Raw genomic sequence first — 26,941 nt, 5'->3', positions numbered from 1 at the left:
AGGAGCAGTATTATAGTAGTTATATTCTTGTACATAGGAGCAGTATTATATTAGTTATATTCTTGTACATAGGAGCAGTATTATAGTAGTTATATTCTTGTACATAGGAGCAGTATTATAGTAGTTATATTCTTGTACATGGGGCAGTATTATATTAGTTATATTCTTGTACATAGGAGCAGTATTATAGTAGTTATATTCTTGTACATAGGGGCAGTATTATAGTAGTTATATTCTTGTACATAGGAGCAGTATTATAGTAGTTATATTCTTGTACATAGGGGCAGTATTATATTAGTTATATTCTTGTACATAGGAGCAGTATTATAGTAGTTATATTCTTATACATAGGGGCAGTATTATATTAGTTATATTCTTGTACATAGGAGCAGTATTATAGTAGTTATACTCTTGTACATAGGGGCAGTATTATATTAGTTATATTCTTGTACATAGGAGCAGTATTATAGTAGTTATATTCTTGTACATAGGAGCAGTATTATAGTAGTTATATTCTTGTACATAGGAGGAGTATTATAGTAGTTATATTCTTGTACATAGGAGCAGTATTATAGTAGTTATATTCTTGTACATAGGAGCAGTATTATAGTAGTTATATTCTTGTACATGGGGCAGTATTATATTAGTTATATTCTTGTACATAGGGGCAGTATTATAGTAGTTATATTCTTGTACATAGGAGCAGTATTATAGTAGTTATATTCTTGTACATAGGGGCAGTATTATATTAGTTATATTCTTGTACATAGGAGCAGTATTATAGTAGTTATATTCTTGTACATAGGAGCAGTATTATAGTAGTTATATTCTTGTACATAGGGGCAGTATTATAGTAGTTATAGTCTTGTTCATAGGAGCAGTATTATAGTAGTTATATTCCTGTACATAGGAGCAGTATTATAGTAGTTATATTCTTGTACATAGGAGCAGTATTATAGTAGTTATATTCTTGTACATAGGAGCAGTATTATATTAGTTATATTCTTGTACATAGGAGCAGTATTATAGTAGTTATATTCTTGTACATAGGAGCAGTATTATAGTAGTTATATTCTTGTACATAGGAGCAGTATTATATTAGTTATATTCTTGTACATAGGAGCAGTATTATAGTAGTTATATTCTTGTACATAGGAGCAGTATTATAGTAGTTATATTCTTGTACATGGGGCAGTATTATATTAGTTATATTCTTGTACATAGGAGCAGTATTATAGTAGTTATATTCTTGTACATAGGGGCAGTATTATAGTAGTTATATTCTTGTACATAGGAGCAGTATTATAGTAGTTATATTCTTGTACATAGGGGCAGTATTATATTAGTTATATTCTTGTACATAGGAGCAGTATTATAGTAGTTATATTCTTATACATAGGGGCAGTATTATATTAGTTATATTCTTGTACATAGGAGCAGTATTATAGTAGTTATACTCTTGTACATAGGGGCAGTATTATATTAGTTATATTCTTGTACATAGGAGCAGTATTATAGTAGTTATATTCTTGTACATAGGAGCAGTATTATAGTAGTTATATTCTTGTACATAGGAGGAGTATTATAGTAGTTATATTCTTGTACATAGGAGCAGTATTATAGTAGTTATATTCTTGTACATAGGAGCAGTATTATAGTAGTTATATTCTTGTACATGGGGCAGTATTATATTAGTTATATTCTTGTACATAGGGGCAGTATTATAGTAGTTATATTATTGTACATAGGGGCAGTATTATAGTTGTTATATTCTTGTACATAGGGGCAGTATTATAGTAGTTATATTCTTGTACATAGGAGCAGTATTATAGTAGTTATATTCTTGTACATAGGGGCAGTATTATATTAGTTATATTCTTGTACATAGGAGCAGTATTATAGTAGTTATATTCTTATACATAGGGGCAGTATTATATTAGTTATATTCTTGTACATAGGAGCAGTATTATAGTAGTTATATTCTTGTACATAGGAGGAGTATTATATTAGTTATATTCTTGTACATAGGAGCAGTATTATAGTAGTTATATTCTTGTACATAGGAGCAGTATTATAGTAGTTATATTCTTGTACATGGGGCAGTATTATATTAGTTATATTCTTGTACATAGGAGCAGTATTATAGTAGTTATATTCTTGTACATAGGAGCAGTATTATAGTAGTTATATTCTTGTACATAGGAGGAGTATTATATTAGTTATATTCTTGTACATAGGAGCAGTATTATAGTAGTTATATTCTTGTACATAGGAGCAGTATTATAGTAGTTATATTCTTGTACATGGGGCAGTATTATATTAGTTATATTCTTGTACATAGGAGCAGTATTATAGTAGTTATATTCTTGTACATAGGAGCAGTATTATAGTAGTTATATTCTTGTACATAGGAGCAGTATTATAGTAGTTATATTCTTGTACATAGGAGCAGTATTATAGTAGTTATATTCTTGTACATAGGAGCAGTATTATAGTAGTTATATTCTTGTACATAGGGGCAGTATTATAGTAGTTATATTCTTATACATAGGGGCAGTATTATAGTAGTTATATTCTTGTACATAGGGGCAGTATTATAGTAGTTATATTCTTGTACATAGGGGCAGTATTATAGTAGTTATATTCTTGTACATAGGGGCAGTATTATAGTAGTTATATTCTTGTACATAGGGGCAGTATTATAGTAGTTATATTTTTGTACATACTGGCAGTATTATAGTCTTTTTTCCCTCACTACTCACCACTGACACAGGGAAGCAGACCGCCACCATGAAGACGTGGTGCAGGACCATGAGGAACTCCTTGTACAGGTAGGCCCTGGTAAGCTGCCAGCCTCCTGGGTGACCTTTCAACTTGTGCTTGTGCCAGTAGCAGAGGTACATGGCGTAGATGTCATAAATAAAGTATGGGACGGCGAATCGTGTGTAGGTGGCCGCCAACCAGTGTCTGAAAATACAAGAGTGGCTGATTAGTGAATTGTCTGCAGACGTTCGCACTGTTTCCTGCTCGTCTTTCATCCATCTTGTCACCCCCATTGGGGGTCGGTGGGCACGGGAGGTGACACCCTAATGGGGCAATTAAACAGATGTCAGGACGGGGTAATCCCTCCTATGGTCTGATGTAATCTCCATCTGCCAGGCTGGCCGCTGCGGTGTGGAGGATGGGAGTGGTAATCTCTGTTAAACTTACTAATTCTTACAAATAACACAGATTACAGTACGGGAGGGGTTAACCTTGAGCCGCGCGACCTCTGCTTAACCGCTACATGGCCGCACTGAGTGTATCAGAACTGTACTGCGGCCGCGGTTTGTTGGACGCTCAGCCCCTGTTCACACTGCGCGTCGCCACTGCTGCATCAAGACAATTCTGAGACTTTTGTGCATTTTGAAAGGAAAATTGATAACATCCTGAGTCTCAGGAGCGCAGTGTCCAGGTCCTGCCAACAGGTGCCACCACATGCATTGATCATTACCAAGCGGAGCGGTGGGGGCCTACATGAGCCCGGGATATCGCAGGCCGCGGGCATCGATCCTGAGTGACGGGCAGAGCTGTGGCATCGGAAAATAACAGGTGGCATCGGGGCCCAGACAGGATGGATTGTTATCCTATGGTGTGAGCAGAGGAATCACCACAGCCGAGATCATCACTGCACAGCCGCAGCCACGCCGGAGACAGAACCACCTGGAGACAGAGCCACGCCGGAGACAGAACCACCTGGAGACAGAGCTACGCCGGAGACAGAGCCACCTGGAGACAGAGCTACGCCGGAGACCGAACCACCTGGAGACAGAGCCACACCGGAGACAGAACCACCTGGAGATAGAGCTACGCCGGACACAGAACCACCTGGAGACAGAGCTACGCTGGACACAGAACCACCTGGAGACAGAGCCGCACCGGAGACAGAACCACCTGGAGACAGAGCTACGCCGGAGACCGAACCACCTGGAGACAGAGCTACGCCGGAGACCGAACCACCTGGAGACAGAGCTACGCCGGAGACAGAACCACCTGGAGACAGAGCTACGCCGGAGACAGAACCACCTGGAGACAGAGCCGCACCGGAGACAGAACCACCTGGAGACAGAGCTACGCCGGAGACCGAACCACCTGGAGACAGAGCTACGCCGGAGACCGAACCACCTGGAGACAGAGCCACGCCGGAGACAGAACCACCTGGAGACAGAGCTACGCCGGAGACAGAGCCACCTGGAGACAGAGCTACGCCGGAGACCGAACCACCTGGAGACAGAGCCACACCGGAGACAGAACCACCTGGAGATAGAGCTACGCCGGAGACAGAACCACCTGGAGACAGAGCTACGCCGGAGACAGAACCACCTGGAGACAGAGCTACACCGGAGACAGAACCACCTGGAGATAGAGCTACGCCGGAGACAGAACCACCTGGAGACAGAGCTACGCCGGAGACAGAACCACCTGGAGACAGAGCTACGCCGGAGACCGAACCACCTGGAGACAGAGCTACGCTGAGGACAGAACCACCTGGAGGCAGAGCTACGCCGGAGACAGAGCCACCTGGAGACAGAGCCACGCCGGAGACAGAGCCACCTGGAGACAGAGCTACGCCGGAGACCGAACCACCTGGAGACAGAGCTACGCTGAGGACAGAACCACCTGGAGACAGAGCTACGCCGGAGACAGAACCACCTGGAGACAGAGCCACGCCGGAGACAGAGCCACCTGGAGACAGAGCTACGCTGAGGACAGAACCACCTGGAGGCAGAGCTACGCCGGAGACAGAGCCACCTGGAGACAGAGCTACGCCGGAGACAGAGCCACCTGGAGACAGAGCTACGCCGGAGACCGAACCACCTGGAGACAGAGCTACGCCGGAGACAGAACCACCTGGAGGCAGAGCTACGCCGGAGACAGAGCCACCTGGAGACAGAGCTACGCCGGAGACAGAGCCACCTGGTGACAGAGCTACGCCGGAGACAGAACCACCTGGAGACAGAGCTACGCTGAGGACAGAACCACCTGGAGACAGAGCTACGCCGGAGACCGAACCACCTGGAGACAGAGCTACGCCGGAGACAGAGCCACCTGGAGACAGAGCTACGCTGAGGACAGAACCACCTGTAGGCAGAGCTACGCCAGAGACAGAGCCACCTGGAGACAGAGCTACGCCGGAGACAGAGCCACCTGGAGACAGAGCTACGCCGGAGACAGAACCACCTGGAGACAGAGCTACGCCGGAGACAGAACCACCTGGAGACAGAGCTATGCCGGAGACAGAGCCACCTGGAGACAGAGCTACGCCGGAGACAGAGCCACCTGGAGACAGAGCTACGCCGGAGACCGAACCACCTGGAGACAGAGCCACACCGGAGACAGAACCACCTGGAGATAGAGCTACGCCGGAGACAGAACCACCTGGAGACAGAGCTACGCCGGAGACAGAACCACCTGGAGACAGAGCTACACCGGAGACAGAACCACCTGGAGATAGAGCTACGCCGGAGACAGAACCACCTGGAGACAGAGCTACGCCGGAGACAGAACCACCTGGAGACAGAGCTACGCCGGAGACCGAACCACCTGGAGACAGAGCTACGCTGAGGACAGAACCACCTGGAGGCAGAGCTACGCCGGAGACAGAGCCACCTGGAGACAGAGCCACGCCGGAGACAGAGCCACCTGGAGACAGAGCTACGCCGGAGACCGAACCACCTGGAGACAGAGCTACGCTGAGGACAGAACCACCTGGAGACAGAGCTACGCCGGAGACAGAACCACCTGGAGACAGAGCCACGCCGGAGACAGAGCCACCTGGAGACAGAGCTACGCTGAGGACAGAACCACCTGGAGGCAGAGCTACGCCGGAGACAGAGCCACCTGGAGACAGAGCTACGCCGGAGACAGAGCCACCTGGAGACAGAGCTACGCCGGAGACCGAACCACCTGGAGACAGAGCTACGCCGGAGACAGAACCACCTGGAGGCAGAGCTACGCCGGAGACAGAGCCACCTGGAGACAGAGCTACGCCGGAGACAGAGCCACCTGGAGACAGAGCTACGCCGGAGACAGAACCACCTGGAGACAGAGCTACGCTGAGGACAGAACCACCTGGAGACAGAGCTACGCCGGAGACCGAACCACCTGGAGACAGAGCTACGCCGGAGACAGAGCCACCTGGAGACAGAGCTACGCTGAGGACAGAACCACCTGTAGGCAGAGCTACGCCGGAGACAGAGCCACCTGGAGACAGAGCTACGCCGGAGACAGAGCCACCTGGAGACAGAGCTACGCCGGAGACAGAACCACCTGGAGACAGAGCTACGCCGGAGACAGAACCACCTGGAGACAGAGCTATGCCGGAGACAGAGCCACCTGGAGACAGAGCTACGCCGGAGACAGAACCACCTGGAGACAGAGCTACGCCGGAGACAGAACCACCTGGAGACAGAGCTACGCCGGAGACCGAACCACCTGGAGACAGAGCTACGCCTGAGACAGAGCCACCTGGAGACAGAGCTACGCCGGAGACAGAACCACCTGGAGACAGAGCTACGCCGGAGACAGAGCCACCTGGAGACAGAGCTATGCTGGAGACAGAGCCACCTGGAGACAGAGCTACGCCGGAGACAGAGCCACCTGGAGACAGAGCTACGCCGGAGACAGAGCTACCCTGGAGACAGAGCCACCTGGAGACAGAGCTACGCCGGAGACAGAGCCACCTGGAGACAGAGCTACGCCGGAGACCGAACCACCTGGAGACAGAGCCACACCGGAGACAGAACCACCTGGAGATAGAGCTACGCCGGAGACAGAACCACCTGGAGACAGAGCTACGCCGGAGACAGAACCACCTGGAGACAGAGCTACACCGGAGACAGAACCACCTGGAGATAGAGCTACGCCGGAGACAGAACCACCTGGAGACAGAGCTACGCCGGAGACAGAACCACCTGGAGACAGAGCTACGCCGGAGACCGAACCACCTGGAGACAGAGCTACGCTGAGGACAGAACCACCTGGAGGCAGAGCTACGCCGGAGACAGAGCCACCTGGAGACAGAGCCACGCCGGAGACAGAGCCACCTGGAGACAGAGCTACGCCGGAGACCGAACCACCTGGAGACAGAGCTACGCTGAGGACAGAACCACCTGGAGACAGAGCTACGCCGGAGACAGAACCACCTGGAGACAGAGCCACGCCGGAGACAGAGCCACCTGGAGACAGAGCTACGCTGAGGACAGAACCACCTGGAGGCAGAGCTACGCCGGAGACAGAGCCACCTGGAGACAGAGCTACGCCGGAGACAGAGCCACCTGGAGACAGAGCTACGCCGGAGACCGAACCACCTGGAGACAGAGCTACGCCGGAGACAGAACCACCTGGAGGCAGAGCTACGCCGGAGACAGAGCCACCTGGAGACAGAGCTACGCCGGAGACAGAGCCACCTGGAGACAGAGCTACGCCGGAGACAGAACCACCTGGAGACAGAGCTACGCTGAGGACAGAACCACCTGGAGACAGAGCTACGCCGGAGACCGAACCACCTGGAGACAGAGCTACGCCGGAGACAGAGCCACCTGGAGACAGAGCTACGCTGAGGACAGAACCACCTGTAGGCAGAGCTACGCCGGAGACAGAGCCACCTGGAGACAGAGCTACGCCGGAGACAGAGCCACCTGGAGACAGAGCTACGCCGGAGACAGAACCACCTGGAGACAGAGCTACGCCGGAGACAGAACCACCTGGAGACAGAGCTATGCCGGAGACAGAGCCACCTGGAGACAGAGCTACGCCGGAGACAGAACCACCTGGAGACAGAGCTACGCCGGAGACAGAACCACCTGGAGACAGAGCTACGCCGGAGACAGAACCACCTGGAGACAGAGCTACGCCGGAGACCGAACCACCTGGAGACAGAGCTACGCCGGAGACAGAGCCACCTGGAGACAGAGCTACGCTGAGGACAGAACCACCTGGAGGCAGAGCTACGCCGGAGACAGAGCCACCTGGAGACAGAGCTACGCCGGAGACAGAGCCACCTGGAGACAGAGCTACGCCGGAGACAGAACCACCTGGAGACAGAGCTACGCCGGAGACAGAACCACCTGGAGACAGAGCTACGCCGGAGACAGAGCCACCTGGAGACAGAGCTACGCCGGAGACCGAACCACCTGGAGACAGAGCTACGCCTGAGACAGAGCCACCTGGAGACAGAGCTACGCCGGAGACAGAACCACCTGGAGACAGAGCTACGCCGGAGACAGAGCCACCTGGAGACAGAGCTATGCCGGAGACAGAGCCACCTGGAGACAGAGCTACGCCGGAGACAGAGCCACCTGGAGACAGAGCTACGCCGGAGACAGAGCTACACTGGAGACAGAGCCACCTGGAGACAGAGCTACGCCGGAGACAGAGCTACGCCGGAGACAGAGCTACCTGGAGACAGAGCTACGCCGGAGACAGAGCCACCTGGAGATAGAGCTATGCCGGAGACCGAACCACCTGGAGACAGAGCTACACCGGAGACAGAACCACCTGAAGATAGAGCCACCTGGAGACAGAACCACGCTGGAGACAGAGCCACCTGGAGACAGAGCTACGCCGGAGACAGAACCACCTGGAGACAGCCACCCAGAGAGCAACTCCAGAGACAGAGTCACCCTGGAGACAGAGCCACTCCGGAGACAGCCACGCCGCAGACCGAGCCGTGCCGGAGACAGAGCCACGCCGGAAATAGTGCCACACTGGAGACAGAGCCATCCCAGAGACAGAACCACCCCGTGAGAGAGCCACGCCGGAGAGAGAGCCACATCGGAGAGAGAGCTACGCCGGAGAGAGAGCCATGCCGGAGACGGAGACACTCAGAGACAAAGCCAAGTAGAAGACACCCGGCGACAGAGCCACAGACACCCAGAGATACAGCCACGCTGGAGACAGAACAAAGCTGATGACGGAGACATCCAGAGCCACGCTGGAGACAGAGCATTATAAGAGAGCGGCCGATGTCAGGCGACTGTCAGCACTAGAGATGTGTGACAAGCAAGAAAATAGTAGCTGATAACAGGGAGCAACAGACTGTTCACACCCGTCCTACAGTCACCTCCCCCAGTAATGGCTGATAACAGAGAGTAATAGACTGTCATCTATACATGATCGTACCCTGCAGTGAGGGCGTCACATCGAGTTCAGGGGTCTTCTTCCCGTATGACGCCCGGTCTTGCTCCCTTGCTCAGTCCCCGGTGGCGGCTCTGGTATCATGTGACCCGGCTCTCCAGACGCGGCTCCTCCGCACATCAGATTATATACATATTTAATGGCGCCTTCTGTTCCTTGGCTCCGCTGCTCTCTGCCCCCCACATGTGACCCCCGCGGTGACACTCACCGGTCCTCGATGACATCTTTACAGCTGGAGGCCACTATGTATCCGGCAGTGGAGGCCAGGACGGCTTGTATGGAGGAGACCAGCCTGTAATGGAAGGAGAGAGGAGCTCAGAGGAGGAGGCACGGTATACGGGGGGCAGCACATATATACAGCCAGAGGGGCCCGAGCGCTGCCAAGGGACCGACAGATGTGCGACACACTGGGCCACAGCCCTGCGTAACAGTGATGATGGGTCAGACACCAATCCTACCCTGGGGCCGGACACCGTCCATGCCTCTATACACACAGGGCAGGCACCACACACACCACAAGCTGCAAACAAGCAAAGAATGGGATGGAGATCACCCTGTCCAGACAACGCAGGAAATAGGGGGCGCTCTTGTTTTTGCACATCAGTGGTACAGACCATAATCTTATCATGTATCTTGGTATGTAGGGAGCTCCCCCTAGTGGTGGCTGCAGACAGGATCTTATCACGTATCTTGGTATGTAGGGAGCTCCCCCTAGTGGTGGCTGCAGACAGGATCTTATCACGTATCTTGGTATGTAGGGAGCTCCCCCTAGTGGTGGCTGCAGACAGGATCTTATCATGTATCTCTGTATACAGGGAGCTCCCCCTAGTGGTGGCTGCAGACAGGATCTTATCATGTATCTCTGTATACAGGGAGCTCCCCCTAGTGGTGGCTGCAGATAGGATCTTATCATGTATCTCTGTATACAGGGAGCTCCCCCTAGTGGTGGCTGCAGACAGGATCTTATCATGTATCTCTGTATACAGGGAGCTCCCCCTAGTGGTGACTGCAGACAGGATCTTATCATGTATCTCTGTATACAGGGAGCTCCCCCTAATGGTGGCTGCAGGCAGGATCTTATCATGTATCTCTGTATACAGGGAGCTCCCCCTAGTGGTGGCTGCAGACAGGATCTTATCATGTATCTCTGTATACAGGGAGCTCCCCCTAGTGGTGTCTGCAGACAGGATCTTATCATGTATCTCTGTATACAGGGAGCTCCCCCTAGTGGTGGCTGCAGACAGGATCTTATCATGTATCTCTGTATACAGGGAGCTCCCCCTAGTGGTGGCTGCAGACAGGATCTTATCATGTATCTCTGTATACAGGGAGCTCCCCCTAGTGGTGACTGCAGACAGGATCTTATCATGTATCTCTGTATACAGGGAGCTCCCCCTAGTGGTGACTGCAGACAGGATCTTATCATGTATCTCTGTATACAGGGAGCTCCCCCTAGTGGTGGCTGCAGACAGGATCTTATCATATATCTCTGTATACAGAGAGCTCCCCCTAGTGGTGGCTGCAGACAGGATCTTATCATGTATCTCTGTATACAGAGAGCTCCCCCTAGTGGTGGCTGCAGACAGGATCTTATCATGTATCTCTGTATACAGGGAGCTCCCCCTAGTGGTGGCTGCAGACAGGATCTTATCATGTATCTCTGTATACAGGGAGCTCCCCCTAGTGGTGACTGCAGACAGGATCTTATCATGTATCTCTGTATACAGGGAGCTCCCCCTAGTGGTGGCTGCAGACAGGATCTTATCATGTATCTCTGTATACAGAGAGCTCCCCCTAGTGGTGGCTGCAGACAGGATCTTATCATGTATCTCTGTATACAGGGAGCTCCCCCTAGTGGTGGCTGCAGACAGGATCTTATCATGTATCTCTGTATACAGGGAGCTCCCCCTAGTGGTGACTGCAGACAGGATCTTATCATGTATCTCTGTATACAGGGAGCTCCCCCTAGTGGTGACTGCAGACAGGATCTTATCATGTATCTCTGTATACAGGGAGCTCCCCCTAGTGGTGGCTGCAGACAGGATCTTATCATGTATCTCTGTATGCAGGGAGCTCCCCCTAGTGGTGGCTGCAGACAGGATCTTATCATGTATCTCTGTATACAGAGAGCTCCCCCTAGTGGTGGCTGCAGACAGGATCTTATCATGTATCTCTGTATACAGGGAGCTCCCCCTAGTGGTGGCTGCAGACAGGATCTTATCATGTATCTCTGTATACAGGGAGCTCCCCCTAGTGGTGACTGCAGACAGGATCTTATCATGTATCTCTGTATACAGGGAGCTCCCCCTAGTGGTGACTGCAGACAGGATCTTATCATGTATCTCTGTATACAGGGAGCTCCCCCTAGTGGTGGCTGCAGACAGGATCTTATATATTAATCCGGGCAAAATGTTTGACTTATTTATGGTGTTCAGATTCGGGAGTCTATGAAGAGACAGTAGAAGTGGAGGGTAAATAATGAAGTTTTGAAACTTTAATGATGAATCTTTGTGAACGGCAGTCAGGACATTTTGGGAAAACGTGGATCATTTTGAGGCAGAGAGCAAAATAACTTCCCGTTTGTATTGGAGGATGATGCTAAATGCCCTCAGTATCAGGCAGCTGCAACAAAAACAAATTCAATCCTGCCCAGTATGTCAGATACATGCTAGGGTGGGCTAGAGGGGGATCTAGTGACGTTATTTGTCCATCTTTATAGCTTCTAAGCAAGAGTCCCAAATGTTACACTTTGAGAGGACCCCTAGTCAGTGTAGACCCCCATAATGTAGCTCTATAGGAAGAGCCTTTCATCGAGAGGAATGGTAGATTTAGACATTTGCAGATAATGAGCTCTCGGGTTCCTCACACGTGTCTGAGAATTGTGCCGTGCATTGGTGTTCAGCCCCATGATCAGCAATTTGTAGGACCACCTGTCTCTGCAGTCTTTTGGGGTCTGTCTCTCCTCCTTTCTCTGCAGTCTTTTGGGGTCTGTCTCTCCTCCTTTCTCTGCAGTCTTTTGGGGTCTGTCTCCCACCTTTCTCTGCAGTCTTTTGGGGTCTGTCTCCCACCTTTCTCTGCAGTCTTTTGGGGTCTGTCTCCCACCTTTCTCTGCAGTCTTTTGGGGTCTGTCTCTCCTCCTTTCTCTGCAGTCTTTTGGGGTCTGTCTCCCACCTTTCTCTGCAGTCTTTTGGGGTCTGTCTCCCACCTTTCTCTGCAGTCTTTTGGGGTCTGTCTCTCCTCCTTTCTCTGCAGTCTTTTGGGGTCTGTCTCTCCCACCTTTCTCTGCAGTCTTTTGGGGTCTGTCTCCCACCTTTCTCTGCAGTCTTTTGGGTCTGTCTCTCCACCTTTCTCTGCAGTCTTTTGGAGTCTGTCTCTCCCTCCTTTCTCTGCAGTCTTTTGGGGTCTGTCTCTCCTCCTTTCTCTGCAGTCTTTTGGGGTCTGTCTCTCCTCCTTTCTCTGCAGTCTTTTGGGGTCTGTCTCTCCAGCTTTCTCTGCAGTCTTTTGGGGTCTGTCTCCCACTTTTCTCTGCAGTCTTTTGGGGTCTGTCTCCCTCCTTTCTCTGCAGTCTTTTGGGGTCTGTCTCTCCTCCTTTCTCTGCAGTCTTTTGGGGTCAGTCTCTCCACCTTTCTCTGCAGTCTTTTGGGGTCTGTCTCTCCTATCTCTGCAGTCTTTTGGGGTCTGTCTCTCCTCCTTTCTCTGCAGTCTTTTGGGGTCTGTCTCTCCTCCTTTCTCTGCAGTCTTTTGGGGTCTGTCTCTCCTCCTTTCTCTGCAGTCTTTTGGGGTCTGTCTCCCACCTTTCTCTGCAGTCTTTTGGGGTCTGTCTCTCCCACCTTTCTCTGCAGTCTTTTGGGGTCTGTCTCTCCCACCTTTCTCTGCAGTCTTTTGGGGTCTGTCTCTCCACCTTTCTCTGCAGTCTTTTGGGGTCTGTCTCCACCTTTCTCTGCAGTCTTTTGGGGTCTGTCTCTCCCTCCTTTCTCTGCAGTCTTTTGGGGTCTGTCTCTCCAACCTTTCTCTGCAGTCTTTTGGGGTCTGTCTCCCACCTTTCTCTGCAGTCTTTTGGGGTCTGTCTCTCCACCTTTCTTTGCAGTCTTTTGGGGTCTGTCTCCCTCCTTTCTCTGCAGTCTTTTGGGGTCTGTCTCTCCCTCCTTTCTCTGCAGTCTTTTGGGGTCTGTCTCCCTCCTTTCTCTGCAGTCTTTTGGGATCTGTCTCCACCTTTCTCTGCAGTCTTTTGGGGTCTGTCTCTCCTCCTTTCTCTGCAGTCTTTTGGGGTCTGTCTCCCTCCTTTCTCTGCAGTCTTTTGGGGTCTGTCTCTCCACCTTTCTCTGCAGTCTTTTGGGGTCTGTCTCCCACCTTTCTCTGCAGTCTTTTGGGGTCTGTCTCCCACCTTTCTCTGTAGTCTTTTTGGGGTCTGTCTCTCCCCCTTTCTCTGCTGTCTTTTGGGGTCTGTCTCCCACCTTTCTCTGCAGTCTTTTGGGGTCTGTCTCCCACCTTTCTCTGCAGTCTTTTGGGGTCTGTCTCTCCTCCTTTCTCTGCAGTCTTTTGGGGTCTGTCTCTGCTCTTTTCTCTGCAGTCTTTTGGGGTCTGTCTCTCCTCCTTTCTCTGCAGTCTTTTGGGGTCTGTCTCTCCACCTTTCTCTGCAGTCTTTTGGGGTCTGTCTCTCCACCTTTCTCTGCAGTCTTTTGGGGTCTGTCTCTCCCTCCTTTCTCTGCAGTCTTTTGGGGTCTGTCTCCCTCCTTTCTCTGCAGTCTTTTGGGGTCTGTCTCTCCACCTTTCTCTGCAGTCTTTTGGGGTCTGTCTCTCCCCCTTTCTCTGCAGTCTTTTGGGGTCTGTCTCCCTCCTTTCTCTGCAGTCTTTTGGGATCTGTCTCCACCTTTCTCTGCAGTCTTTTGGGGTCTGTCTCTCCTCCTTTCTCTGCAGTCTTTTGGGGTCTGTCTCCCTCCTTTCTCTGCAGTCTTTTGGGGTCTGTCTCTCCACCTTTCTCTGCAGTCTTTTGGGGTCTGTCTCCCACCTTTCTCTGCAGTCTTTTGGGGTCTGTCTCCCACCTTTCTCTGTAGTCTTTTTGGGGTCTGTCTCTCCCCCTTTCTCTGCTGTCTTTTGGGGTCTGTCTCCCACCTTTCTCTGCAGTCTTTTGGGGTCTGTCTCCCACCTTTCTCTGCAGTCTTTTGGGGTCTGTCTCTCCTCCTTTCTCTGCAGTCTTTTGGGGTCTGTCTCTGCTCTTTTCTCTGCAGTCTTTTGGGGTCTGTCTCTCCTCCTTTCTCTGCAGTCTTTTGGGGTCTGTCTCTCCACCTTTCTCTGCAGTCTTTTGGGGTCTGTCTCTCCACCTTTCTCTGCAGTCTTTTGGGGTCTGTCTCTCCCTCCTTTCTCTGCAGTCTTTTGGGGTCTGTCTCCCTCCTTTCTCTGCAGTCTTTTGGGGTCTGTCTCTCCCACCTTTCTCTGCAGTCTTTTGGGGTCTGTCTCTCCACCTTTCTCTGCAGTCTTTTGGGGTCTGTCTCTCCCTCCTTTCTCTGCAGTCTTTTGGGGTCTGTCTCCCTCCTTTCTCTGCAGTCTTTTGGGGTCTGTCTCTCCCACCTTTCTCTGCAGTCTTTTGGGGTCTGTCTCTCCACCTTTCTCTGCAGTCTTTTGGGGTCTGTCTCTCCACCTTTCTCTGCAGTCTTTTGGGGTCTGTCTCTCCACCTTTCTCTGCAGTCTTTTGGGGTCTGTCTCTCCACCTTTCTCTGCAGTCTTTTCGGGTCTGTCTCTCCACCTTTCTCTGCAGTCTTTTGGGGTCTGTCTCTCCACCTTTCTCTGCAGTCTTTTGGGGTCTGTCTCTCCACCTTTCTCTGCAGTCTTTTGGGGTCTGTCTCTCCCCCTTTCTCTGCTGTCTTTTGGGGTCTGTCTCCCACCTTTCTCTGCAGTCTTTTGGGGTCTGTCTCTCCACCTTTCTCTGCAGTCTTTTCGGGTCTGTCTCTCCACCTTTCTCTGCAGTCTTTTGGGGTCTGTCTCTCCACCTTTCTCTGCAGTCTTTTCGGGTCTGTCTCTCCACCTTTCTCTGCAGTCTTTTGGGGTCTGTCTCTCCACCTTTCTCTGCAGTCTTTTGGGGTCTGTCTCCCACTTTTCTCTGCAGTCTTTTGGGGTCTGTCTCCCACCTTTCTCTGCAGTCTTTTGGGGTCTGTCTCTCCACCTTTCTCTGCAGTCTTTTGGGGTCTGTCTCTCCACCTTTCTCTGCAGTCTTTTGGGGTCTGTCTCTCCCCCTTTCTCTGCTGTCTTTTGGGGTCTGTCTCCCACCTTTCTCTGCAGTCTTTTGGGGTCTGTCTCCCACATTTCTCTGCAGTCTTTTGGGGTCTGTCTCCCTCCTTTCTCTGCAGTCTTTTGGGGTCTGTCTCCCACATTTCTCTGCAGTCTTTTGGGGTCTGTCTCCCACCTTTCTCTGCAGTCTTTTGGGGTCTGTCTCTCCCACCTTTCTCTGCAGTCTTTTGGGGTCTGTCTCTCCAGCTTTGCACATCTAGAGGTGACATTTTGCCCCCTCGTTCTTGTTCTGTGAGATTGGATGGAGACGTCTGTGATCAGTAATTTTCACGTCTTGACACAGATTTTCTGTGATTTGTTTCTGGACGGTGACTGCGCCGTTCACACACAGGAATATGCTCTGATCTAAACCCTCCATTGTGGCTCTGGCAGGATGTTGAGGGTCTTTGTCCTGCTGGAAGGTGAACTACGCCCCAGTCTCAAGTCTTCTGCTTCTTGGAATGCCTGTTAGGTTTTTCTCCAGGATTGTCCCGTATTTAGATCCATCCATTTTCCCATCACCTTTGACCAGCTTTCCTGCCCCTGCTGAAGAAAAGCCTCCCCACAGCATTATGCTGCCACCGTGCGTGACGGTGGGTATGACATTTTCAGAGTGCTGTGCAGTGTTAGTTTTCCACTACACTTTGGTCTCATCTGACCAGAGCTCCTTCTTCCTCATGTTTGCTGTGTCCCCTACATGGGACTTCTTATTGCTGGTGTCCCAAACTGGTTTGTTCTTGCCATTCTCCCATAAAGGCCAGATTTGTGGAGTATATGTTGTCCTGTGGACAGATTCTCTCTGTGAGCTGTGGATTTCTACAGCTCCTCCAGTGATCATGGACCTCTTGGCTGCTCAGTGTTTTGCTTGGGATGTGAGGTGTTGTGAATTCTGTGGCAGAGCTCCCTCCTGTGGTCACAAGTGGTACTGCGGCTTCTGAGTTTCCTTCCTCAGGTGTTGTGGTGAAGTCGTTAGGTGCTGCTCTATTTAACTCCACCTAGTGCTTTGCTCCTGGCCTCCAGTCAATGTTCTAGTATTGGTCTTTCTTCCTCCTGGATCGTTCCTGTGGCCGTCTGCTCTGCATAAGCTAAGTTTTGCTTGTGTCATTTTTGTTTGCTATTTTTTCTGTCCAGCTTGCTTTATTGGTTTTTCTGGCTTGCTGGAAGCTCTGGGACGCAGAGGGAGCACCTCCGTACCGTTAGTCGGTGCGGAGGGTCTTTTTGCCCCCTCTGCGTGGTTGTTTGTAGGGTTTTGTGTTGACCGCAAAGTTATCTTTCCTATCTTCGGTCTGTTCAGTAAGTTGGGCCTCACTTTGCTAAATCTATTTCATCTCTACGTTTGTATTTTCATCTCTACTCACAGTCATTATATGTGGGGGGCTGCCTTTTCCTTTGGGGTATTTCTCTGAGGCAAGGTAGGCTTATTTTTCTATCTTAGGCCTAGCTAGTTTCTCAGGCTGTGCCGAGTTGCATAGGGAGCGTTAGGCGCAATCCACGGCTGCCTCTAGTGTTGTTTGGAGAGGATTAGGGATTGCGGTCTGCGGAGTTCCCACGTCTCAGAGCTCGTTCTATGTCTTTTAGTTATTGTCAGGTCACTTTGTGTGCTCTGAACTTCAAGGTCCATTGTGGTTCTGAATTACCTAATCTTAACAGTACTGGAGGCCAAAAGTACTAATGATTCTCAATAGAGGGAAAAAAGAAGTTCTGAGACCATTTTTTTTTCTTTGCACTGTGTTTTGCCTTTTTTTTCCCCTAGACATTTGGGTGGTTCAGGACACAGGTGTAGTGATGGACATTAAAGGTCTGTCTTCATGTGTGGATCATCTCACTGCAAGAGTACAAAATATTCAAGACTTTGTGGTTCAGAATTCTATGTTAGAACCGATGATTCCTATTCCTGATTTATTTTCTGGAGATAGAGCTAAATTTCTGAGTTTCAAAAATAATTGTAAACTGTTTCTGGCTTTGAAACCTCGCTCCTCTGGTGACCCAGTTCAACAAGTTAGGATCATTATTTCTTTTTTACGTGGCGACCCTCAGGACTGGGCATTTTCTCTTGCGCCAGGAGATCCTGCATTATGTAATATTGATGCGTTTTTCCTGGCGCTTGGATTGCTGTACGATGAACCTAATTCGGTGGATCAGGCAGAGAAAAATTTGCTGGCTCTTTGTCAGGGTCAGGATGAGATAGAGGTATATTGTCAGAAATTTAGAAAGTGGTCCGTGCTCACTCAATGGAATGAAGGTGCGCTGGCAGCAATTTTCAGAAAGGGTCTCTCTGAAGCCCTTAAGGATGTCATGGTGGGATTTCCTATGCCTGCTGGTCTGAATGAATCTATGTCTTTGGCTATTCAGATCGGTCGACGCTTGCGTGAGCGTAAATCTGTGCACCATTTGGCGGTATTATCTGAGCATAAACCTGAGCCTATGCAGTGCGACTCATGCTATCTCCGATTGTCCTAAGCGCACTAAGCGGTTCGCTAGGTCTGCCACCATTGGTACGGTACAGTCTAAATTTCTATTGTCCGTTACTCTGATTTGCTCTTTGTCATCCTATTCTGTTATGGCATTTGTAGATTCAGGCGCTGCCCTGAATTTGATGGACTTGGAGTTTGCTAGGCGCTGTGGTTTTTTCTTGGAGCCCTTGCAGTGTCCTATTCCATTGAGAGGAATTGATGCTACGCCTTTGGCCAAGAATAAGCCTCAGTACTGGACCCAGCTGACCATGTGTATGGCTCCTGCGCACCAGGAGGATATTCGCTTTCTGGTGTTGCATAATCTGCATGATGTGGTCGTGTTGGGGTTGCCATGGCTACAAGCCCATAATCCAGTATTAGATTGGAAATCCATGTCGGTGTCCAGATGGGGTTGTCAGGGGGTACATGGTGATGTTCCATTTCTGACTATTTCGTCATCCACCCCTTCTGAGGTCCCAGAGTTCTTGTCTGATTACCGGGATGTATTTGATGAGCCCAAGTCCAATACCCTACCTCCGCATAGGGATTGTGATTGTGCTATCGATTTGATTCCTGGTAGTAAGTTTCCTAAAGGTCGACTGTTTAATTTATCTGTACCTGAGCACGCCGCTATGCGGAGTTACGTGAAGGAGTCCTTGGAGAAAGGCCATATTCGCCCGTCATCGTCGCCATTAGGAGCAGGGTTCTTTTTTGTGGCCAAGAAGGATGGTTCGCTGAGACCTTGTATAGATTACCGCCTTCTAAATAAAATCACGGTTAAATTTCAGTACCCCTTGCCATTGTTATCTGATTTGTTTGCTCGGATCAAGGGGGCTAGTTGGTTCACCAAGATAGATCTTCGTGGTGCGTATAATCTTGTGCGTATTAAGCGAGGCGATGAATGGAAAACTGCATTTAATACGCCCAAGGGCCATTTTGAGTACCTAGTTATGCCTTTCGGACTTGCCAATGCTCCATCGGTGTTTCAGTCCTTTATGCATGACATCTTCCGAGAGTACCTGGATAAATTCCTGTTTGTATACTTGGATGACATTTTGGTCTTCTCGGATGATTGGGAGTCTCATGTGAAGCAGGTCAGAATGGTGTTTCAGATCCTGCGTGCTAATTCTTTGTTTGTGAAGGGATCAAAGTGTCTCTTTGGTGTTCAGAAGGTTTCATTTTTTCCCCTTCTACTATCGAGATGGACCCTGTTAAGGTCAAGGCCATCTATGATTGGACTCAGCCGACATCTCTGCAGAGTCTGCAAAAGTTCCTGGGCTTTGCTAATTTTTATCGTCGCTTCATCTGTAATTTTTCTAGTATTGCTAAACCATTGACCGATTTGACCAAGAAGGGTGCTGATGTGGTCAATTGGTCTTCTGCTGCTGTGGAAGCTTTTCAAGAGTTTAAGCGTCGTTCTTCTTCTGCCCCTGTGTTGTGCCAACCTGATGTTTCGCTTCCGTTCCAGGTCGAGGTTGATGCTTCTGAAATTGGAGCAGGGGCTGTTTTGTCGCAGAGAAGTTCTGATTGCTCGGTGATGAAACCATGCGCCTTCTTTTCCAGGAAGTTTTCGCCTGCTGAGCGAAATTATGATGTTGGCAATCAAGAGTTGCTGGCCATGAAGTGGGCATTCGAGGAGTGGCGTCATTGGCTTGAAGGAGCTAAGCATCGCGTGGGTCTGTCTCCCACCTTTCTCTGTAGTCTTTTGGGGTCTGTCTCTCCCCCTTTCTCTGCTGTCTTTTGGGGTCTGTCTCCCACCTTTCTCTGCAGTCTTTTGGGGTCTGTCTCCCACCTTTCTCTGCAGTCTTTTGGGGTCTGTCTCCCACCTTTCTCTGCAGTCTTTTGGGGTCTGTCTCTCCTCCTTTCTCTGCAGTCTTTTGGGGTCTGTCTCTCCACCTTTCTCTGCAGTCTTTTGGGGTCTGTCTCTCCAGCTTTCTCTGCAGTCTTTTGGGGTCTGTCTCTCCACCTTTCTCTGCAGTCTTTTGGGGTCTGTCTCTCCCTCCTTTCTCTGCAGTCTTTTGGGGTCTGTCTCCCTCCTTTCTCTGCAGTCTTTTGGGGTCTGTCTCTCCCACCTTTCTCTGCAGTCTTTTGGGGTCTGTCTCTCCACCTTTCTCTGCAGTCTTTTGGGGTCTGTCTCTCCCTCCTTTCTCTGCAGTCTTTTGGGGCCTGTCTCCCTCCTTTCTCTGCAGTCTTTTGGGGTCTGTCTCTCCCACCTTTCTCTGCAGTCTTTTGGGGTCTGTCTCTCCACCTTTCTCTGCAGTCTTTTGGGGTCTGTCTCTCCACCTTTCTCTGCAGTCTTTTCGGGTCTGTCTCTCCACCTTTCTCTGCAGTCTTTTGGGGTCTGTCTCTCCACCTTTCTCTGCAGTCTTTTGGGGTCTGTCTCCCACTTTTCTCTGCAGTCTTTTGGGGTCTGTCTCCCACCTTTCTCTGCAGTCTTTTGGGGTCTGTCTCCCACTTTTCTCTGCAGTCTTTTGGGGTCTGTCTCCCACCTTTCTCTGCAGTCTTTTGGGGTCTGTCTCTCCACCTTTCTCTGCAGTCTTTTCGGGTCTGTCTCTCCACCTTTCTCTGCAGTCTTTTGGGGTCTGTCTCTCCACCTTTCTCTGCAGTCTTTTGGGGTCTGTCTCCCACTTTTCTCTGCAGTCTTTTGGGGTCTGTCTCCCACCTTTCTCTGCAGTCTTTTGGGGTCTGTCTCTCCACCTTTCTCTGCAGTCTTTTGGGGGTCTGTCTCTCCACCTTTCTCTGCAGTCTTTTGGGGTCTGTCTCTCCCCCTTTCTCTGCTGTCTTTTGGGGTCTGTCTCCCACCTTTCTCTGCAGTCTTTTGGGGTCTGTCTCCCACATTTCTCTGCAGTCTTTTGGGGTCTGTCTCCCTCCTTTCTCTGCAGTCTTTTGGGGTCTGTCTCCCACATTTCTCTGCAGTCTTTTGGGGTCTGTCTCCCACCTTTCTCTGCAGCTCTGAAGGAGCTAAGCATCGCGTGGTGGTCTTGACTGATCACAAGAACTTGACTTATCTCGAGTCTGCCAAACGGTTGAATCCTAGACAGGCCCGTTGGTCGTTGTTTTTCTCCCGTTTTGACTTTGTGGTTTCGTACCTTCCGGGCTCTAAGAATGTGAAGGCGGATGCCCTGTCTAGGAGTTTTGTGCCCGACTCTCCGGGTTTGTCTGAGCCGGCGGGTATTCTCAAAGAGGGAGTAATTTTGTCTGCCATCTCCCCTGATTTGCGGCGGGTGCTGCAAAAATTTCAGGCTAATAAACCTGATCGTTGCCCAGCGGAGAAACTGTTTGTCCCTGATAGGTGGACGAATAAAGTTATCTCTGAGGTTCATTGTTCGGTGTTGGCTGGTCATCCTGGAATCTTTGGTACCAGAGAGTTAGTGGCTAGATCCTTCTGGTGGCCGTCTCTGTCGCGGGATGTGCGTTCTTTTGTGCAGTCCTGTGGGATTTGTGCTCGGGCTAAGCCCTGCTGTTCTCGTGCCAGTGGGTTGCTTTTGCCCTTGCCGGTCCCGAAGAGGCCTTGGACACATATCTCTATGGATTTTATTTCGGATCTCTCCGTCTCTCAAAAAATGTCGGTCATTTGGGTGGTCTGTGATCGCTTCTCTAAGATGGTCCATTTGGTACCTTTGTCTAAATTACCTTCCTCCTCTGATTTGGTGCCATTGTTCTTCCAGCATGTGGTTCGTTTACATGGCATTCCAGAGAATATCGTTTCTGACAGGGGTTCCCAGTTTGTTTCGAGGTTTTGGCGAGCCTTTTGTGCTAGGATGGGCATTGATTTGTCTTTTTCCTCGGCTTTCCATCCTCAGACTAATGGCCAGACCGAACGAACCAATCAGACCTTGGAAACATATCTGAGATGTTTTGTTTCTGCTGATCAGGATGACTGGGTGTCCTTCTTGCCTTTGGCTGAGTTCGCCCTTAATAATCGGGCCAGCTCGGCTACCTTGGTTTCGCCGTTTTTCTGCAACTCTGGGTTCCATCCTCGTTTCTCTTCAGGGCAGGTTGAGTCTTCGGACTGTCCTGGTGTGGATACGGTGGTGGACAGGTTACAGCAGATTTGGACTCATGTAGTGGACAATTAGACCTTGTCCCAGGAGAAGGCTCAACGTTTCGCTAATCGCAGACGCTGTGTGGGTCCCCGAATTCGTGTTGGGGATTTGGTTTGGTTGTCATCTCGTCATATTCCTATGAAGGTTTCCTCTCCTAAGTTTAAGCCTCGTTTCATTGGTCCGTATAGGATTTCTGAGGTTCTTAATCCTGTGTCTTTTCGTTTGACCCTTTCAGATTCTTTTTCCATCCATAACGTATTCCATAGGTCATTGTTGCGGAGATACGTGGCACCTATGGTTCCATCTGTTGATCCTCCTGCCCCGGTTTTGGTTGAGGGGGAGTTGGAGTATATTGTGGAGAAGATTTTGGATTCTCGTGTTTCGAGACGGAAACTCCAGTATCTGGTTAAGTGGAAGGGTTATGGTCAGGAAGTTAATTCCTGGGTTTTTGCCTCTGATGTCCATGCTGCCGATCTTGTTCATGCCTTTCATATGGCTCATCCTGGTCGGCCTGGGGGCTCTGGTGAGGGTTCGGTGACCCCTCCTCAAGGGGGGGGGTACTGTTGTGAATTCTGTGGCAGAGCTCCCTCCTGTGGTCACAAGTGGTACTGCGGCTTCTGAGTTTCCTTCCTCAGGTGTTGTGGTGAAGTCTTTAGGTGCTGCTCTATTTAACTCCACCTAGTGCTTTGCTCCTGGCCTCCAGTCAATGTTCTAGTATTGGTCTTGCTTCCTCCTGGATCGTTCCTGTGGCCTGTCTGCTCTGCATAAGCTAAGTTTTGCTTGTGTTATTTTTGTTTGCTATTTTTTTCTGTCCAGCTTGCTTTATTGGTTTTTCTGGCTTGCTGGAAGCTCTGGGACGCAGAGGGAGCACCTCCGTACCGTTAGTCGGTGCGGAGGGTCTTTTTGCCCCCTCTGCGTGGTTGTTTGTAGGGTTTTGTGTTGACCGCAAAGTTATCTTTCCTATCTTCGGTCTGTTCAGTAAGTTGGGCCTCACTTTGCTAAATCTATTTCATCTCTGCGTTTGTATTTTCATCTCTACTCACAGTCATTATATGTGGGGGGCTGCCTTTTCCTTTGGGGTATTTCTCTGAGGCAAGCTAGGCTTATTTTTCTATCTTAGGCCTAGCTAGTTTCTCAGGCTGTGCCGAGTTGCATAGGGAGTGTTAGGCGCAATCCACGGCTGCCTCTAGTGTGGTTGGATAGGATTAGGGATTGCAGTCAGCAGAGTTCCCACGTCTCAGAGCTCGTCCTATGTCTTTTGGTTATTGTCAGGTCACTGTGTGCTCTGAACTTCAAGGTCCATTGTGGTTCTGAATTACCTAATCTTAACAGTGAGGTTAGGTGGCCATGTCTTGGGGAGGTTCGCAGTTGTGCCATACTCCTACCATTTTTGGATGATGGATTGATGCTCCGTGAGATGTTCAAATCTTGGGCTATTTTTTTTAGAACCCAAACCAGCTTTAGTCTTCTCCACAACTTTATCCTTGACCTGTCTGGTGAGCTCCTTAGTTTTCATGATGCTGTTTTATCCCTACTGTTCTCACGCAAAGCTCTGAGGCCTTCACAGACCAACTGTAGTTACAGCGAAGGAAATAAGTATTTGATCCCTTGCTGATTTTGTAAGTTTGTCCACTGACAAAGACATGAACAGTCTATAATTTTAAGGGTCGGTTAATTTTAACATTGAGAGATAGAATATCAAAAATAAAATCTAGAAAATCACATGGTATAAATTATATAAATGTATTTGCATTTTGCAGTGAGAAACAAGTATTTGATCCCTCTGGCAAACAAAACGTAATACTTGGTGGTAAAACCCTTGTTGGCAGGCTCAGCAGTCAGACGTTTTTGTGGTTGATGATGAGGTTTGCGCACATGTCAGGAGGAATTTTGCTCCACTCCTCTTTGCAGATCATCTCTAAATTATTAAGATTATGATTCTGTCGCTTTACAACTCGAAGCTTCATCTCCCTCCATGTTTTCTATGGGATTCAGGTTTGGAGACTGGCTAGGCCACTCCATGTCCTTAATGTGCTTGTTTTTGAGCTGCTCTTTTGTTGCCTTGGCTGTATGTTTTGGGTCATTGTCTTGCTGGAAGACCCATTTTTAATGTCCTGGCGGAGGGAAGGAGATTGTCACTCAGGATTTTATGGTACATGGCTCCATCCATTCTCACATTGTTGCGGTGAGGTAGTCCGGTGCCCTTAGCAGAGAAACACCCCAAAATATAATGTTTCCCCCTCCATGCTTGACAGTGGGGATGGTGTTCTTTGGGTCATAGGCAGCATTTCTCTTCCTCCAAACACGGCGAGTTGAGTTAATGCCAAAGACCTCAATGTTTGTCTCATCTGACCACAGCACCTTCAATCACTCACAGAATCATCCAGGTGTTCACTGGTAAACTTCGGACGGGCCGCACATGTGCCTTCTTCAGCAGGGGGCCTTGTGGTCACTGCAGGATGTTATACCTTAAAATTATAGACTGTTCATGTCTCTGTCAGTGGGCAAATGTACAAAATCAGCAAGGGATCAAATACTTATTTCCCGCACTGTATATGGCACTCATTATACTGTATACTGAGAAGAAATCACACCCTTGAGGACGCAATGTACTAATTATGTGACTTCTGGAGGCGATTGGTCGCTCAGGATGTTATTTAGGAGCGTCCGACTACAGGGGGCTGCAGACTAATGCACAGAACAATGGTCGTACTTATAGTTTGTAAATACGAACAAAACCTCGGATCATTTCCTTTATACTATTGGTGTCACAAAAAATCCCAATAAAATACAATTACGTTTGTGGGTGTAACATGAATAAGTGTGGAAACGTTCACGGGGTGTGAAGACTTTTTTTCCCTTCTCTCCTGGTTCTGTCTCCGCTGTGTTGCATTATTGGACTTGTAGTGTTTCCTATGACTCTGTTTTCAGCTATAACCTGTATAACTCCACAATGTATACACGTATATACTCCGTTACCGTAGCAGTAGGATAAGGGCAGTGTGCTGGGCATGATGGGGGTTGTAGTGCTGTGATCCACAGCGTCCGGCCCTCGGCTCTAGTAACTGCCAGAAAGGTCACAGCGACGAATCTACAAGATCCGGATTCCCATAATACCGTCCCTGCCTGAGCTAAATATATAGAGCGGCCGGGGCAGACTGCAGCTAATCCGGGCCGTGTATCTAATCCTCTGCTGTATGATACTGCCTGCTGAGCCGTGTATCTAATCCTCTCCTGTGTGATACTGACTGCTGAGCCGTGTATCTAATCCTCTCCTGTGTGATACTGACTGCTGAGCCGTGTATCTAATCCTATCCTGTGTGATACTGACTGCTGAGCCGTGTATCTAATCCTCTCCTGTGTGATACTGCCTGCTGAGCCGTGTATCTAATCCTCTCCTGTGTGATACTGACTGCTGAGCCGTGTATCTAATCCTCTCCTGTGTGATACTGACTGCTGAGCCGTGTATCTAATCCTATCCTGTGTGATACTGACTGCTGAGCCGTGTATCTAATCCTCTCCTGTGTGATACTGACTGCTGAGCCGTGTATCTAATCCTCTCCTGTGTGATACTGACTGCTGAGCCGTGTATCTAATCCTCTCCTGTGTGATACTGTCTGCTGAGCCGTGTATCTAATCCTATCCTGTGTGATACTGACTGCTGAGCCGTGTATCTAATCCTCTCCTGTGTGATACTGTCTGCTGAGCCGTGTATCTAATCCTATCCTGTGTGATACTGACTGCTGAGCCGTGTATCTAATCCTCTCCTGTGTGATACTGACTGCTGAGCCGTGTATCTAATCCTATCCTGTGTGATACTGACTGCTGAGCTGTGTATCCAATCCTCTCCTGTGTGATACTGCCTGCTGAGCCGTGTATCTAATCCTCTCCTGTGTGATACTGACTGCTGAGCCGTGTATCTCATCCTCTCCTGTGTGATACTGTCTGCTGAGCCGTGTATCTAATCCTCTCCTGTGTGATACTGTCTGCTGAGCTGTATCTAATCCTCTCCTGTGTGATACTGACTGCTGAGCTGTGTATCTAATCCTCTCCTGTGTGATACTGACTGCTGAGCCGTGTATCTCATCCTCTCCTGTGTGATACTGACTGCTGAGCTGTGTATCTCATCCTCTCCTGTGTGATACTGACTGCTGAGCCGTGTATCTAATCCTCTCCTGTGTGATACTGACTGCTGAGCCGTGTATCTAATCCTATCCTGTGTGATACTGACTGCTGAGCTGTGTATCTAATCCTCTCCTGTGTGATACTGACTGCTGAGCCGTGTATCTAATCCTATCCTGTGTGATACTGACTGCTGAGCTGTGTATCTAATCCTATCCTGTGTGATACTGTCTGCTGAACCGTGTAGCTAATCCTATCCTGTGTGATACTGACTGCTGAGCTGTGTATCTAATCCTATCCTGTGTGATACTGACTGCTGAGCCGTGTATCTAATCCTATCCTGTGTGATACTGACTGCTGAGCCGTGTATCTAATCCTCTCCTGTGTGATACTGACTGCTGAGCCGTGTATCTAATCCTCTCCTGTGTGATACTGACTGCTGAGCTGTGTATCTCATCCTCTCCTGTGTGATACTGACTGCTGAGCCGTGTATCTCATCCTCTCCTGTGTGATACTGACTGCTGAGCTGTGTATCTCATCCTCTCCTGTGTGATACTGACTGCTGAGCTGTGTATCTCATCCTCTCCTGTGTGATACTGACTGCTGAGCTGTGTATCTCATCCTCTCCTGTGTGATACTGTCTGCTGAGCTGTGTATCTCATCCTCTCCTGTGTGATACTGACTGCTGAGCTGTGTATCTAATCCTCTCCTGTGTGATACTGTCTGCTGAGCCGTGTATCTAATCCTATCCTGTGATACTGTCTGCTGAGCCGTGTATCTAATCCTCTCCTGTGTGATACTGACTGCTGAGCTGTGTATCTAATCCTCTCCTGTGTGATACTGACTGCTGAGCTGTGTATCTAATCCTCTCCTGTGTGA

The 26,941-nt window shown here is 49.4% G+C and overlaps 1 protein-coding gene across 1 annotated transcript in view; it reads right to left on the bottom strand.

The window, feature by feature from the left end:
* The window catches only part of TLCD3B (TLC domain containing 3B), a 61,331-nt gene that overhangs the window by 21,173 nt on the left and 13,217 nt on the right, over window positions 1-26,941 (bottom strand). The window contains exons 2-3 of the mRNA XM_069734983.1: window positions 9,386-9,469; window positions 2,763-2,967 (exon numbers count right to left, since the gene is read on the bottom strand). Of these exons, the coding sequence (XP_069591084.1) occupies window positions 2,763-2,967; window positions 9,386-9,469 (289 nt within the window). The remainder of the gene's footprint in view (window positions 1-2,762; window positions 2,968-9,385; window positions 9,470-26,941) is intronic.

Source organism: Ranitomeya imitator, chromosome 7 (genome assembly GCF_032444005.1).
Source record: "Ranitomeya imitator isolate aRanImi1 chromosome 7, aRanImi1.pri, whole genome shotgun sequence".
Taxonomy (NCBI): Eukaryota; Metazoa; Chordata; class Amphibia; order Anura; family Dendrobatidae; genus Ranitomeya; species Ranitomeya imitator.
Note: the sequence above shows the minus strand (reverse complement) of the source record. Positions and strands in the feature narration are given on the sequence as shown.